The following is a 16,660-nucleotide window of genomic DNA, read 5'->3' as shown; positions in this document are numbered from 1 at the left end:
GAGTGATGACACAGAATAATTTAGGGTTTAGATTCTCCACGAAAATGAGCAGAGCAGTGGCCATTATTGCAAAATCATCCAAATCGCCTAATACATGGCATATAAGTATGATAAAATTCTAACTGCCTGCAGTCACCACTAGGGGGGCGCTCCCTTGATATGTAGATCCCCTTGAACAATGGCTCCCAGAATTATAAACATGGATAGAAGGGGTTTTGGCAAACCCTATAAAAAATATATGAAAATAAATCAGCCCACAATTATAAGGTGTATTCTGTTTATATTGGATACAGCAGTGGGTCCCAGAACAAGAATAACAGTCAATGACATTGATAAGCATTGTTACTGCTGTTAGAAACATGGGCCAAAGTTTAATACAGTTAAAGGGATTACAATGACCCACAGTGACTGGGAATAAATTGTGTGTCACTTACATGTAATTTTCCACTGCTCCATGTTCACTCATAATTAGTAACTTTTTGAATCTGAAGATCACTGTACCAGAGCAGGGGTCTCACTGTGTCCCTGCAATAAATATGGGATACAACTGGAGATGATGACTCTAGCACAAGTGGCCACCGTGACAGGATTAGATGACCTGCTCTTCAGCAAGAGGCAGATTTCGGGCTCGGTCTCTGCACCCACAGGACTTGTCTGACTGCAGCATATTCGCTAAAGAAGTGAGTTTCCTGCTGCATTAAAAGCAGATTCCAAGCTTGGTCTCTGCAATAAACAATGGACTTGTCATTCACCTGACTTTCCAAAGTCAAATGTATTCACCAAAGAAGTGACTTTCCTGCTGCATCAATAGGCAGATTCCAGGCTTGGTCTCTGCAGAAGTCAACACACTTGACATTCACCATTGATTCAAGGAAAACCTACTGTCCTTTTTACGTGCCATCGTTTTCCTCAACCGACCAAAGGGAAGGGCAGTCCTTCAGCCATGGTTCCCTAGAGGTTTGCTCCACTGTTTTTTTTTTTCCTTTCCTGAAAGCTGAAGGCCTGACTTTTCATGAGTCAAATGCCCATCATCAACAGGGCCATCAACAGGGTTTCTGCAGAAACGATGACTTTAGGTGAGAAGTGCTGTCAGTACCATGTGTTTTGGGTGTGAAGTGAACCCCTCTTTTCCAGTGCTCAAGCCCCAGTTCTGCTCTGCAGATGACCCTGAATCTTCACCCTCTCAGTCACCGACACAGTGTAATGCCGCCATGCCCTGCTCTGTGCACTCGGGTACACTAAGTGTCTAGTTTAAACAATTCTTTTATCATATAGTAGAAGCCTGTGTGTGAATATCACATGTTGTTTTTTTTTTTTCAATCAAAAGAAAAAATGGATGGATGATTTTCGGGATTCCATTTTTTAGGAATACCTCTTTCTGACAGAAATGTCACAGCCACCTACTTTCATATACCGTACTTCCTCTTGGGAATATGATGACAAAGCGACGAAGCAAGGGCAGAGCTGCAGTGTAAAGTATAGGGAAGGGACCGAGCAGTAAATCTGGGGCTTTACAGGTGGTGAACCTAAGGAGAAGCTGTATAAATAGTAGGTACAGGTTTACCAAGGTGAATGTTAAAGATGTGTGAATTTTATTCTATATTTTGTATATCTAGGATTGTAATGAGTTAATTTTTTCTACTTCCAAGTGCCCACCCACACCCCTCTTTATTTCAAGACTGGAGAGGAGAGAGAGGGGGGGGGGGGAAAGAGCTGTGCTGTGGGAAGTGTCTGATTTCTCATCTTTCTACAGGTGTCCCATAGAGCGTGGTGGAATGCGTAAGCCAATCATATGGCTTGATGATATGTATATATTATTCACTGCCTATAGAGAAGCACCTCTTTGAAGTGTCACATATGACGTAGGCAGTATTCTTGTTAGAATAAACTCGATTACAAAATGGCGATGGTAACCAGATGTTTACATTAGTTCACATTCCAAAGTAGGACCCAGTGCGCAGAAGCCAGGGTGCTATCTCCTCTCTCTTATCTCTTCTTCCTTTTTGTCCAATGAAACAATGTTTTAAGCCTCAGTGAGGACTGCCCTCTTCTGAAGATGTATATACGCTTACCCCATGTAATAAAAGTTAGAGATTACTTTGACCAACTTCTGTGTCAGTGTCCAGTCTCTCAGCCACTCGTGGATATTAACCCCCTGGGGGTACATTGATTTGGAACACCAGAGTGTATCTTAAATGCCCTAATTTAGGGCGGTTTCATCATGAACATCAGCTTTAGGGTCCATTTACACGTCCGTAGAATGGGTCCTCATTCGTTCCGCAAATTGCGGAACGGGTGCGGATCCATTAATTCTCTATGGGGCAGGAATGCATGCGGACAGCACACAGTTTGCTGTCCGCATCCGCATTTCCGGAGCGTGCCCCCGATCTTCTGGTCCGCGGCTCCGGAAAAAAATAGAACATGTCCTATTCTTGTCCACAATTGCAGACAAGAATAGGCAGTTCTATGGGGGTGTCAGCCGGGTGTATTGCGGATCAATACACTACGGACATGTAAGTGGACCCTTAGAGAGGCTCTGTATATTGAGAAAACTTGATATGTTCTAGCAACATATTAAAAATTGATTGGTGGGGGTCCGAGCGCTCAGACCACTGCCAATTGCTAAAACAATTAGAGGGAAATGCTCACATACATTAATCTACCTCCTCGCTGCATGAGACAGCCTTCATAGAAAGTCCATGGATTTACTAAAACTCGTATAAAGTAGCACTGGCTTAGTTGGCAATAGCAACCAATCAGATTCCACCTTTTAGTTTCCAAAGGAGTTCTGAATAATGAAAGGTGGAATCAGATTGGTTGCTATTGACAACTAAGCCAGTTTTACGTTACACCAGTTTTGATACATCCATGAATCCGTTTCGATTCCTCCTACTGCATCGAGGAGAGATGCACTATGTGAGCGCTTCTATCTCCTCGTTCTAGCGATCAGTGGGGGTCTCAGATCTTGGAGCCCCACCGAACTTTTAATACGGCTATATCATATAAAAAGTTTTCCCAAAGTACAGGGACATTTTCATATCTGTACCATCATATGACACACCTTCGAACGCCTCCCGGAATTTCACTATATTGGGATGTTTCATCTTCGCCAGGAGAATCGCTTCTTTTCTAGACTCTTTAATTGCAGCTGAAGACTAGAAAATTTGAGAAAACAGAATTATTATACTGTTATAAGACTGTGGTGCAAAGTGACATCTAACAGAGAGAAGGGATCATCACCCCGGGGTTTTATGACAGAGACTCTATCGGTAATGCATTGAGAAGTTTGTGGATGCTCTATGGCAGTGTTCCTAAACTCCGGTCCTCAGGGCCCACCTGCCGGTTATGGTTTCAGGATTTCCTTAATATTGAGCAGGTGATATAATTATTGTCAATGCATCAGAACTTACCCCAGGTATTCATTCTGTGGGATATTTTCAAATCATGACCGGTAGGTGGGCCCTGAGGACTGGAGTTGAGGAACACTACTCTACAGCTTTAGGGTCCATTCACACATCCGCAAAATGGGTCCGCATCCGTTCCACAATTTTGCGGAGATGAGATTGTAGTTTGTCTGTTGAGTAGGAAATAACATTTGCTAAATACCAATGGAGGCTGGATAATGCGACTAGCTCCTATGTACTAAAATCTTATTTGAACGCTAAGGGGGAGTCACTATAAAGAGTGTCTCTTCCTTTTGAGGACCCAGTGAACCAGCTATCAGTACACATGTAGATATCAGAAGCTGTTCTTGGTAACACCTCTGGTCACCGAGCGGTGGGGTCTGTGGAGCATCTTCAGCATGGGTGGTTCTTCTGATGGGACAAACTTATTATGAGACATTGCACCGAACACACTGGCTACCAGAAGGGCATCATGGGTCCCAAGAAGCTGCAGACCTCACATGGTGCCTAGTGGTTCACTCTTGCTTCTACATTGATGGCTACAATGGTCCACATACACTATACTGATGTGAGAGCAGGGGCGTAGCTATAGGGGGTGGTGAGGTAGCAGTCGCTACCGGACCCCAGAACCTGAGGGGGCCCAAAGACCCTTGTGCCTCATAAGAAATCACCAGATTTAAGGAGGGCTCTGTCATAGATTTTGCACTGGGCCCTAGAATCTTCAAGTTACAACACTGTGTGATAGCCAGTGGCGTAACTACCGGGGAAGCAGGGGAAGCAGGGGAAGCAGCTGCTTCGGGGCCCGGGCTGCCAAGGGGGCCCGGCGCCCCAAGCAGCGTGTGTGACAGTTTATTTTCAAGTTAGATAAATATCGTGTTCAGGGCCCCTTCACAGCCGCTAGAGTGATCTAATTTTACTGTCTGCTAAAAGTCTCCTGGTCTGGGATTCGAACCCACAACCTCCAATCTATAAGTGAATCAGTGGCAAAGCATTTACCCTCACAGCCATAAAGGCTGCATTACAACTGACTGTAAAAAAAAAAAAATACATCTATACACATGACAGCTGCCCAAACACACCTAGCACTGCTATATCTGTATATGACAGCTGTCCCTGCACATTCAGCTCTGCTACATCTCTATATATGAACAGCTGCCATGTGTATAGATGTACACTTAGCCAGCTATAACAGTAGAAGTCTCATATTTTTTCACTCAGCCTCAAGGCAGCTCTTATGGTCTAGTGGATAGCTGCTCTGCCTCTGAAGCAGAAGGTCCTGGGTTCGAATCCCAGCAGACTCTTTTCTGAAATACAAGCACTGACTCCATATAAGGGCATACAGGGCGGGACAGAATACAAGGCGGGACACAGGAAGAGGCTGCATCGCATCGCTGACATGGAGGTAAGTAGAAGTGTTTATTATTTTTTTTTTAATACCCGACTGTTACTGCCATGGGGGAGCGGAAGGCACCTGATACTGGCACATGGGGGGAGGGGGGTTGGCACCTGATACTGGCACCTGGGGGGGGGGGGGGGGGGTTGGCACCTGATACTGGCACATGGGAGTGGGGTTGGCACCTGATACTGGCATGGGGGGGGGAGGGAGAGAGGCACCTGATACTGGCAATGGGGGGGGGGGGAGGGAGAGAGGCACTTGATACTGGCACTTTTTTTGTGGTGGTGGTGGGGGGGGGAGATGGCACTATGATACTGGGACATAGGGGGGGGGGGGGGAGGCACCTGATACTGGCACCTGGAGGGGAGAGGGGGGGTTGGCACTTGATACTGGCACATGGGGGGGGCACCTGATACTGGCACATAGGGAGGGGGGAGGGAGAGAGGCACTTGATATTGGCACTTTTTAGTGGGGGGGGGGGGGAGATGGCACTATGATACTGGGACATGGGTAGGAGAGAGGCACTTGATACTGGCACATGGGGGGTGGGAAGGAGAGAGGCACTTGATACTGGCACATGGGGGGAGATGGCACTATGATACTGGGACATGTGGGGGGGGGAGAGGCACTTGATACTGGCACATGATAGGGGCACTTACTGGCACATTATTGGGGGGCATTATGGGGGACACTAGGCCGGCAGCCTATCAGAGGCCGGACACTGAGCGGCATCTACTGGGGCACTATATATGGGGCATTTTATACTGGTACATTTTGGGGGGGCACTAGCAGGAAGGGGGGAGAGGAGCACTATGGGGGAAGTTACTGGGGGCACTATATAGGGGTATTTTATACTGGCACATTTTTTGGGGCACTATGGGGACATTAGCTCAACTGGGGGCATTACAAGGGGGTATTTTTTGCACTGTCACATTATAAGGAGAATTATTACTACTGGGGGGGGGGGGGGCATTATGGTGGGTTTTATTACTGCCCCATGGTATGACCCCCTAGTAGCGGCACCAGCCTCTCCCTGCTCTGCTATCCCTCTGCCCCTTCTCCAAATCCTTATTATAAAATCTTTCTCATTAGGATAAAACACAACATCAGCTCCGCCGAGCCCCCGGCCAAAGTGTGGAAGTGGTGTCCGAGATCCCCAAGGACCAAGCCATGTAACTGTAAGTGTTCATGTGGAGTATGTTTATGTTATACACATATAGCCTACACTGTGCCACACAATATACAGTATACCGCTACACTGTGCCACACAATATACAGTATACCTCTATACTGTGCCTCACAATGTACAGTATACCGCTACACTGTGCCCCACAATATACAGTATACCGCTACACTGTGCCACACAATATACAGTATACCTCTACACTGTGCCTCACAATATACCGCTACACTGTGCCACACAATATACAGTATACCGCTACACTGTGCCTCACAATATACCTCAACACTGTGCCACACAATATACAGTATACCGCTACACTGTGCCTCACAATATACCTCTACACTGTGCCACACAATATACAGTATACCGCTACACTGTGCCACACAATATACAGTATACCTCTATACTGTGCCACACAATATACAGTATACCGCTACACTGTGCCACACAATATACAGTATACCTCTATACTGTGCCACACAATATACAGTATACCGCTACACTGTGCCACACAATATACAGTATACCGCTACACTGTGCCACACAATATATAGTATACCTCTACGCTGTGCCACACAATATACAGTATACCGCTACACTGTGCCAAAGGAGTGGGGTTTACACAGGAGGAGGGAGGTGCGAAGCGCGCTGAGGGGGCCCTTACAAATATTTGCTGTGGGGCCCAGTCACTTCTAGTTACGCCCCTGGTGATAGCCCCTAGAATCTGGTGTAGATTGTGACAAAATTTGGCACAAGATGGAATTAGATTTAGAGGAATTATCTGTGCCTTGCCCTGTCCTAATGGGAAAGGACTTTGCTTCATTGAAAAGGGATGCGCCCCAATAGAATGGCGTTCCCATACATCAATCTTGATCTCCTGTGTGCTGGAGTAAGATTAGCCTAATTTATTAAGAGTCAGAGGCCTCTTAATAAATTAGGTGCATCTCTGGCTGCCTGTGCACCAGAAACTCAAATCTACGTAGGTCAGGGGCTGGCGTAGACTTGAGCTATAACTTATGCCAGTTTCTTGCTTCATTTATAGTAAATTTGGCGGACTGTGATAGGCCCCGCCCCTACCACTAAACCCTCCCCTTTTCTTTGTACTTTATTAAAGTGACAAGATGCTCAAAAAGTTGCAAATTATGGTACAACTTTTTATCACCACAATAGTGGTGCAAACATATTAATAAATTCCCCTCATTCAGCATCAAAATTGCTCCACATTTCTGGAGTGGAATTCTGTAAGCCAACCAATAGTCGGTAAAGAGACAGAGAACAGTGTCTGCATGCACCACATTCATCCTCCAGCCTGAGCCGTGGGATAAATCTGGTGCAGGTCTGGACAGCCGGTCCAAGCTTCTGCCATCTATCGGATTAGTAAATCTGCCCCAATGTCTTAGTGATTATGCGGTTAAAGGGGTTCTCCGGACCATTTATAATAACAGTTCTTTCTAATACCTTGTGGAAGAAAGATTATTAATCGGTATGCAGCTGAACAGGAGAAGAAGCGCACACATCTGGTCGGGAACCAGGCGGAAGAGCCCGCAGCCTGTGTGAGTGCTGGGCAGACGATGGCATAGGAGGAGTAAGTATTAGGCTACATGCACACGACCGTATGTGTTTTGCGGTCCGCAAATTGCGGATCCGCAAAACACGGATGGCGTCCGTGTGTGTTCCGCAATTTGCGGAACGGCTCGGACAGCCATTGATATAACTGCCTATTATTGTCCGTTTTGCAGACAAGAATAGGACAGGTTATATTTTTTATGCGGACCACGGAACAGAGCAACGGATGCGGACAGCACACGGAGTGCTGTCCGCATCTTTTGCGGCCCCATTCAAGTGAATGGGTCCGCATCCAAGCCGCAAAAACTGCGGCTCGGATGCGGACCAAAACAATGGTCGTGTGCATGAGGCCTTAACCTAACAAGCTTTCTTGCACACGACATTAGAAAGAACTGTTTTGATAAATAGCTCGGAGAACCCCTTTAATGTTCTCAGGTACTAGTGTTTGGCTTCCATAGGCCAGACACACACGAGCGAGTTCAGTGCGTGAAACTCACAGCAGTGGGAGTTCCCGTTCTGACCTCCGCTCCTCTGGCAGGATCGCACAGCATTATAATGATTTGTGAGTCCTGGAATCTACTGAATTACACTGACATAATGCTGTCATACCGAGTCACACAGCAGTATAACTCATCATCAGAGGAGGAGCAGAGGCCAGAACGGGGCCTCTCACTGACACACGCTGCGAGTTTCACGCACTGAACTCGCTCGGGTGTCTCCGGCCTTAGGCTATGTTCAGACTTCACACTGACACTTGTAATGTTCTTTTTGGTAATGACATAGCTGGAAAATGTGACAATAATAATCCTACACTGTCTTACCTTTGGAAGTCTGATTTCTTTCATTACATACTTATCAGCGGCGTTTAGGTGGCTCACGAGAAGAGCTCTGCCGAACGAGCCCTCTCCTATAACCCTCAGCACCTGGTAATTCTCCATTGTAACTGAGAAGAAATGGAGGATGTTACGGTATTAGAAATCTGTGTAATGTGAATAGTAGGTCTGCTGGGTTGTGCGGGGATGCCGCAGTACTGCGCGTTAGTAATACGGTATCCCCGTCTATGCATTGTCACCATGTGGTGTTCTGCATACTCATCTTTAATGACACATTCATGACCTGAGCTGTATTCTAGTTTTTACTTGGTTGCTGTGATTGGATAGATAGCTTGTGGTAAAATCGTGTGACTATGGCTGCTGCTGGGCAAGGCTTGGCTGCAGCAGTGGGCCGTACCCTAAGGCCATACCACACAGTGATTTCCATCAGTGATTGTGAGGCAAAGCCAGGAGAGGAACCTACTCAGAGATCAGGTAGAATGTTCAGGCCCCCCAGAGCGTTTCGCTTGGGGGACACATGGGGGCAATGACACCATTAATATGCATATTTTAGTATGGTTTTGCTCATTTTTCTCTCCTTTCCCCTTTTTCTTGCTTTCCCGCTCTTTTTATTTCAGGTTTTCATGAAAGGGTTAAGTCCTGTCAGAATAAGCTGGTTTTAGCAGGGATCCTCTCTGATTGGTGCAGCTGGTTGCTGGGGAGATTTCTGGACAGTTGATTGGTGTGGATGCCAGCGGCGGGAAAGTTTGGTCCTTAAAAAAGAGGGTTTCGGCGACGCGTCTGGGCCAATTTTCTATCAAGACGGGATCGTCGCCCCGCCCGCCCTCCCTATTCTTATGCTTTATGTCGCTTTGCTTTATTAGAGGGGCTGTATTAGTCAGCTATTGCTGAGTGGATTTTGGTTATTTACTTAATGAATTTGAAGTTTTAATTATTTATTAATTTATTTACCCTTAATAAAAGCATTGCGGCCATTTTCATTCCAACACAAAGTGTCATGTCATTATTTTAGGAAAAAACATAAAATAAAAGACAGGCACACACCAGCTGGTACGTCTATAGTAAATACTTTATGTTCATTAATATTATTTGGTTAAAATAGCATATAAAATATAATAAAACTTAAAATATTAATAGTTATTGAGGTATCCGCTGGTATGGACAACTTGGTAACAGAGGTTACGTTCTTGTAAGAAAACAAATAAATACCAATCTATACGCAAAATAATAAGTGTCTTATGATATCATATAAATCAATTAAAGTTCTCCTCTCCAAAGGTGCTCCTGCAGAAAGTCTTTGATAAAGACCAGTGAATAAAGTTTATAATGAAAGATTATAAAAAATGCAAATAATGCAAAAAGTGAAAAAGTGAAAAAAATGTGGAAAAAATGTGCACATATACAAAAACTTGCAACACTTAGTTGTTTTCCGGCACCAGTAGTTGGTTTTGTATATCCAGTGACGTTACTATGCTCATACAAATGTTTCCAGATACCCAGTCCACACTCGCAATGTTCCAAGGTATAGATTAATAGCTGAAAATCGGGTTAGGTGAACGGGGCGTCCCCCTCTACCTCCACCCTCTTACCTTGTCTTCAGAGTGTGCTTGGACTTGTAACGTTACTTTATAACGCTTGTTGGATTTCCTTGTATAGTTTGTCCCGATACTTTGTGTCTGCTGGCTCTCAGCGTTCCACGTGGTGCAACGGCTTCTCAATTTCCAGGAAGCACTTGGCTGAGGTCGCGTAATCTCGCGATGGTTTCGGCTAGTTTCTGTTTCACTAACATTCAAAACCAGCAATCTCTGAATTTTCGGCACAGGTTCGGGTGGGTAGTATGTCGCTCTTAAGACCAGCCAGACGCGTTTCGAGGGGTCTCCCTCTTCCTCAGTGGCTATACCATGTTATAGCCACTGAGGAAGAGGGAGACCCCTCGAAACGCGTCTGGCTGGTCTTAAGAGCGACATACTACCCACCCGAACCTGTGCCGAAAATTCAGAGATTGCTGGTTTTGAATGTTAGTGAAACAGAAACTAGCCGAAACCATCGCGAGATTACGCGACCTCAGCCAAGTGCTTCCTGGAAATTGAGAAGCCGTTGCACCACGTGGAACGCTGAGAGCCAGCAGACACAAAGTATCGGGACAAACTATACAAGGAAATCCAACAAGCGTTATAAAGTAACGTTACAAGTCCAAGCACACTCTGAAGACAAGGTAAGAGGGTGGAGGTAGAGGGGGACGCCCCGTTCACCTAACCCGATTTTCAGCTATTAATCTATACCTTGGAACATTGCGAGTGTGGACTGGGTATCTGGAAACATTTGTATGAGCATAGTAACGTCACTGGATATACAAAACCAACTACTGGTGCCGGAAAACAACTAAGTGTTGCAAGTTTTTGTATATGTGCACATTTTTTCCACATTTTTTTCACTTTTTCACTTTTTGCATTATTTGCATTTTTTATAATCTTTCATTATAAACTTTATTCACTGGTCTTTATCAAAGACTTTCTGCAGGAGCACCTTTGGAGAGGAGAACTTTAATTGATTTATATGATATCATAAGACACTTATTATTTTGCGTATAGATTGGTATTTATTTGTTTTCTTACAAGAACGTAACCTCTGTTACCAAGTTGTCCATACCAGCGGATACCTCAATAACTATTAATATTTTAAGTTTTATTATATTTTATATGCTATTTTAACCAAATAATATTAATGAACATAAAGTATTTACTATAGACGTACCAGCTGGTGTGTGCCTGTCTTTTATTTTATGTTTTTTCCTACTCTTTATACTGGATGATTAGGTGACTCATCCAAAAGACAGTGCACCTTTACCATATTGGAAGATAAGGGTGAGCCACGATATAAATTGTACCAAATGTCATTATTTTAGTTATCAATATGGTTTAGTTATTAAGTCTGAACGGGGTCATTTGCCTCCATGGAGAGCTTTGCGCCTGTTCTGTGTTTTTGACCAGCACCTGGTTTGTTCTCACAATCCCTGATGGAAATCACTGCTGGGTCACGTGCTGCTTGGGGACATGTCACAGCTGCAGCCGGTCATTGGCTTCAGTGGTGCACATGGCCCCTTCCATGCAGAATCCAAAGCACAGTGAAGACAGTGGTGGAGCCCTCGGAGCCGGGACCGAGCACTGGGAAGCAGGTAAGTATGCTTCTCTCCACAGGCCCCACTGGGTAGGGGGATTTAAAAAGCTATATAAAGTTGGACAATCCCTTAAGGACCATTTGAAAGAGACAATAAAGGGGTATTCCGGTTATATTAAGATAGGATCACGAGAACGGAGGCCCCAACCCCCAAAATAAATGGAGCGAATGGTCAAGCTTGCACCATGCGGATCCATTCACTCTCCACGGGGCTGCTGCAGATAGCCGAGTACTCCATCCATTCATATAACCAGAATACCTCTTTAACATAAGTATTTATATTTCTAAGTATTATAGCTTCATATGACACAAAAGCCCCATCAAGCCTGTATGATGATGGGAAAACATCAAATCTCTGCCGTCTATTAAGCAGCACTGTGTGTGTGCGGCCCTGTCATGATTCATTACTATTTCAGAAATGGAAACTATGGGGGTCATTTATCAAAAAGATGTAAACTAGAACTGGCTTAGTTACCCATGGTAACCAATCAGATTCCACCTTTCATTTTGGACAGCTCCTTTGGAAAATAAAAGGAGGAATCTGATTGGTTTCTATGGGCAACTAAGCCAGTTCTACTTTACACCAGTTTGATAAATGACCCCCTATATACTTAAAGGGGTATTACCATCACAGACAATGGGGGTATATCGCTAGGATATGTCCCCATTGTCTGATAAGTGTGGGTCCTACCTCTGGGACCTGCACCTAGGTCGAGAACAGAGCGGGGAAAGGTGGTGGAGGGAGCACCGTGCATGTGTAGCCACCCTCTATTCATTTCTATGGGGCTGCTGAAAATAGCTGAGCTACTTCCGTCGGCCCCATAGAAATGAATGGGAGCGGTGGCAGCGTATGCAGGGGTCCTACAGTCACCATTCTCCCTGCTCTGTTCTCGGCGCAGGTGCGGGTTTAATTGGGTGCAGCTACAAGCCACATGTTATTGTGGGCATCAATAAATAATAATGCATGGCTATTAATGATATAGCTTTTTGTGCTCAATTTGAAACTCTCACTTAGGGCTCGTCCACACGAACGTTCTTTGCGTTCCGTATACGGAACCATTGATTTCAATGGTTCCTCAAAAAAAAAAAATGGAATGTACTCCGTATGCATTCAGTTTCCGTATATCTGGTTTTCCATTCTGTTTAAAGATAGAACATGTCCTATTATTGCCCACAAATCACGTTACGTGGCTCCATTCAAGTCAATGGGTCCGCAAAAAACGGAACACATACGGAATGTACTCCGTCTGTCTTCCGTATCCGTTCCGTTTTTGCGGAACCATCTATTGAAAATGTTATGTTCAGCCCAATTTTTTCTATGTAATTACTGTATATGCCATACGGAAAAACGGAACGGAACCGGAAACACGACAGAAAAACCAACAACTGAAAAACGGATCTGAAAAAAATGGCCCGCAAAACACTGAAAAAGACACACAAACGTTTTTTTTTCTGTTTACTTTCCGTTTTTTGAGTTCCGTATACGGACTGTATACAGAACCATTCATTTTAATGGATCCGTGAAAAAAACAGAAGGTACTCCGTATGCCTTCCGTTTCCGTATTTACTTTCCATTCAAAGATAGAACATGTCCTATTATTGTCCACATAACGGACATGGATAGTACTGTTCTATTAGGGTCAATATGTTCCGTTCTGCAAAAAACAGAATGCACACGGACGTCATCCGTATTTTTTGCGGATCCGTTTTTTTTTGGGACCGCAAAATACAAAAAAATACATACGGTCGGGTGCAAGAGGCCTTAGGGCGAGTTCACATCACCGCTATTTTTCGGTTCTTCTGATCCATCAGAAGAACAGAAAAATAAAGAAAAAACGGATCCTGTGCATCAGGGCTCTTGCACACGACAGTATTGCTTTTTCAGTGTTTTGCGGTCCGTTTTTTACGGATCCGTTGTTCCGTTTTTTGTTTCCGTTTTTCTGTTCCGTTTTTCCGTATGCCATATACAGTATACAGTAATTACATAGAAAAAATTGGGCTGGGCATAACATTTTCAATAGATGGTTCAGCAAAAACGTAACGGGTACTGAAGACATACGGACATGTTCTATCTTTTCACGGCAATGAAATACTGAAACGGAATGCACACGGAGACACCAGTGTTTTTTGCTGAACCATTGAAATGAATGGTTCAGTATATGTTCCGCATACTGAACTAAAAAAACGTCCAGTATACTGAACGCAAAATACTGTCGTGTGCATGAGCCCTTATGCACATTTGGCATCCTTTTGAGCACATTTGGCATCAGAAATCCGTTATTTTAGATGGAAAAAAAAAGTCCTGCATGCAGTTTTATTTCTATGGAACACTAAAAAAGACATTGGAATATTATAAGGTATTCAGATGACAAACTCAGCTCTGCTGTACCTCCCAGCTTCCAAGCCATTTCTTTTGCATTATGATTCCCATTTCACAACGGTTCCAAAAGCCACAGATTGGACACAGCAGATTATGCAATGGCCTGATTCTACTGACTGCAAACATCTCTTACCAGAAGTGTCCAGCGGGGCTCATACTGGGCACTGGGCTGTGTTGCTAGTGATCCCTGTACACAGAGGGCTGAGCTACATGGTCATTGTGGTGTGCTTCCTGGGTGTGATCAGCCGCCTCTCACCCTCCTTCCTGTCACTGCTTCTCCTCCCACCGTTCATGTACAGACAAAGCAGGAGAGGATTCAGCATTCACTTCATTGCTACCAGAAAACTTTCTATCAACAAGACGACAAACCCAGCTCTGCTGCATATATTCTCACATGTATATACCAGGTGCTACGTCACTGTTTTGCTTGACAAATCTGGTGGTCGCGCTGGCCTTGCGAGCGAAACAAATCTCAGTCCTGTGACGAGAGGTTGCCTAGAAGCTAGGGCTGCGTTCACGATGGATCCCATAATGGGGTTCGTCTGGTTTTCAGCACTCTGCTGGACTACGTCAATACCACTGCATGCAGCGACATTTTTTGAAGAATATGCACCAAAGCTCCTGCTGAAACCTTCGCTGTAGATGGGAACTTAGCCTAAATAAGGGCTCGTTCGCACGAATGCGTGAAGCCCGTGCTGTGGACCTCAAATTGCGGTCCGCAATGCACAGGCACCGTCCGTGTGGCAGACGCATGGGGATCACCCCTCATTCACTTGAATGGGTCAGCGATCCTTCCATTCCGCAAAAAGATAGAGCAAGTTTTATCTTTTTGCGGTGTGGAAGCACGGAACAAAACCCCAGAAAGCACTCTGTCGTGTGTTCCGTTCTTCCATTCCGCACCTCCCGATTTGCGGACCCTTTGAAATGAATGATGCGGAATGGCCACGAAACGGTGCCCGTGTATTTGCGGATCCGCAATACGGCAACGGGCAGCACGCGTTGGTGTGAACGAGCCCTAACAGTGAGCAGTCTAAGGGCTCACGCACACTGCCGTAGCTCAGCCGTGCAAACATCACTTGAATCATGGAGCTGCAATCCCGATGATACGGTGGAGTGCGGAATGGAGCACAGATCAGAAGCACTACAGAGTGTTTCCGTGGGTCTTCTGTCCGTGCGGACCGTCGGATACGGATCGCGGACCCCATTCAAGTGAATAGGTCCACGTCCACAGACAGTGGGCATGCGGTCACAATTTGCAGTCCACAGCACGGGCCCCGCCAGCACACGTTCATGTGCATGAGCCCTAAAGGCCTGGATGTTTAGCTCACAGAGGATTGCCAAGACTTGATACTAAGGCCTCGTGCACACGACCGTATGGCTTTTTCAGTATTTTGCGGTCCGCAAATAAAGGATCCGCAAAAAATATGGATGACATCCGTGTGCTTTCCGTTTTTTGCACAACGGAACAGCTGGGCCCTGATAGAACAGCACTATCCTTGTCCGTTATGCGGACAATAATAGGACATGTTCTTATCTTTGAACAAAAATACGGAAAACAGAAGGTATACGGAGTACCTTCCGTTTTTTTTTTGCGGATCCATTGAAATTAATGGTTCCGTAAACAGAACGTAAATGGAAGCCCTCTTGCACGCGAATGTATTTTCTTTCCGTGTCCCTTACCTTTTTTTGTGGACCGTATGCGGAACCATTCACTTCAATGGGTCCACACAGAAGGTACTCCGTGTGCATTCCATTTCTGTATGTCCGTATTTCTGTTCTGCAAAAAAATAGAACATGTCCTATTATTGTCCGCATTAAGTACAAGGATAGTACTGTTCTGTCAGGGGCCAGCTGTTCTGTTCCACAAAATACGGAATGCACGGATGTCATCTGTATTTTTTGCGGACCGCAAAATACATACGGTCCTGTGCAAGAGGCCTAAGGAGACACTTCAGTCAAATATATACAAGGATGCTACTATAGCGTGTGGGATAGGAATCAATGGGGAAATTAAACAACTTATTCCCTATTCACAAGATAGGGGACGAGTCTGATCAGCGGGGGTCTGACTGCTGGGGTCCTTGCTGATCACTAGTCAGTTGAATGGAGCGGCTGTCATGCATGCACGTCCGGCATTTCATTCAAATAGGGGAACACGACCCTCATTCTAGTGATCGCCAGGGGCCCCAGACAATTATCCCCTATGTCAACGATCAGCAACCTTTGACCCTGGAGCAGTTGTGAAACTACAACTCCCAGCAAGAACACATACTTGGCTGTTAACCCCCATAGAAGTGAAAGGAGGATTCTGGGAGTCGCAGTTTCAGAACAGCTGGAGTGCCGGAGGTTGCGGATCCCTGCCCTATCCTGTGGGTAGGGGGTAAGTTGTTGTCATGGGACGACCCGTTTCAGGGCGCATTCACATCACTGTTTGGTTTTTGCCATTCTTCTGATCCATTATTTTGAGCGTCAGTTGTGCTCAGTTAGCATAAGTTTGCACTAAAATAACTGACAACCGTCTTTTTGAGCACCAGTTATTCTCAGCTTGCATCCGTTCTGTCAGACATCAGTTATTTTAGAAGAGAGAAAAAGTCAGATCTCTGACAGAATTTACAAAAACGGATGCTCAAAATAATGGATCCATTTAAAAAAGTTTATGTTTCTCTGATGGATCAGAAGAGTGGAAAACAAAACGGTGATGTGAATGCGCCCTCAGTTCGT

General features: G+C 45.1%; 1 protein-coding gene across 2 annotated transcripts in view; it reads right to left on the bottom strand.

Annotated features, from left to right (window-relative positions):
* The window catches only part of NEK3 (NIMA related kinase 3), a 53,313-nt gene extending 39,140 nt beyond the window's left edge, over nucleotides 1-14,173 (bottom strand). Inside the window, exons 1-3 of one of the 2 annotated variants that reach the window (XM_044287315.1) lie at nucleotides 14,073-14,173; nucleotides 8,371-8,492; nucleotides 3,062-3,155 (exon numbers count right to left, since the gene is read on the bottom strand). In XM_044287315.1, the coding sequence (XP_044143250.1) occupies nucleotides 3,062-3,155; nucleotides 8,371-8,487 (211 nt within the window). In that variant the 5' untranslated portion in view covers nucleotides 8,488-8,492; nucleotides 14,073-14,173. Of the gene's footprint in view, nucleotides 1-3,061; nucleotides 3,156-8,370; nucleotides 8,493-9,971; nucleotides 10,141-14,072 lie in introns of those variants that run through there. The other variant, XM_044287316.1, reaches the window with a different exon arrangement.
* Nucleotides 14,174-16,660: the final 2,487 nt, after the last annotated feature.

The sequence above is a fragment of the Bufo gargarizans genome, chromosome 3 (genome assembly GCF_014858855.1).
Source record: "Bufo gargarizans isolate SCDJY-AF-19 chromosome 3, ASM1485885v1, whole genome shotgun sequence".
Classification (NCBI taxonomy): domain Eukaryota; kingdom Metazoa; phylum Chordata; class Amphibia; order Anura; family Bufonidae; genus Bufo; species Bufo gargarizans.
Note: the sequence above shows the minus strand (reverse complement) of the source record. Positions and strands in the feature narration are given on the sequence as shown.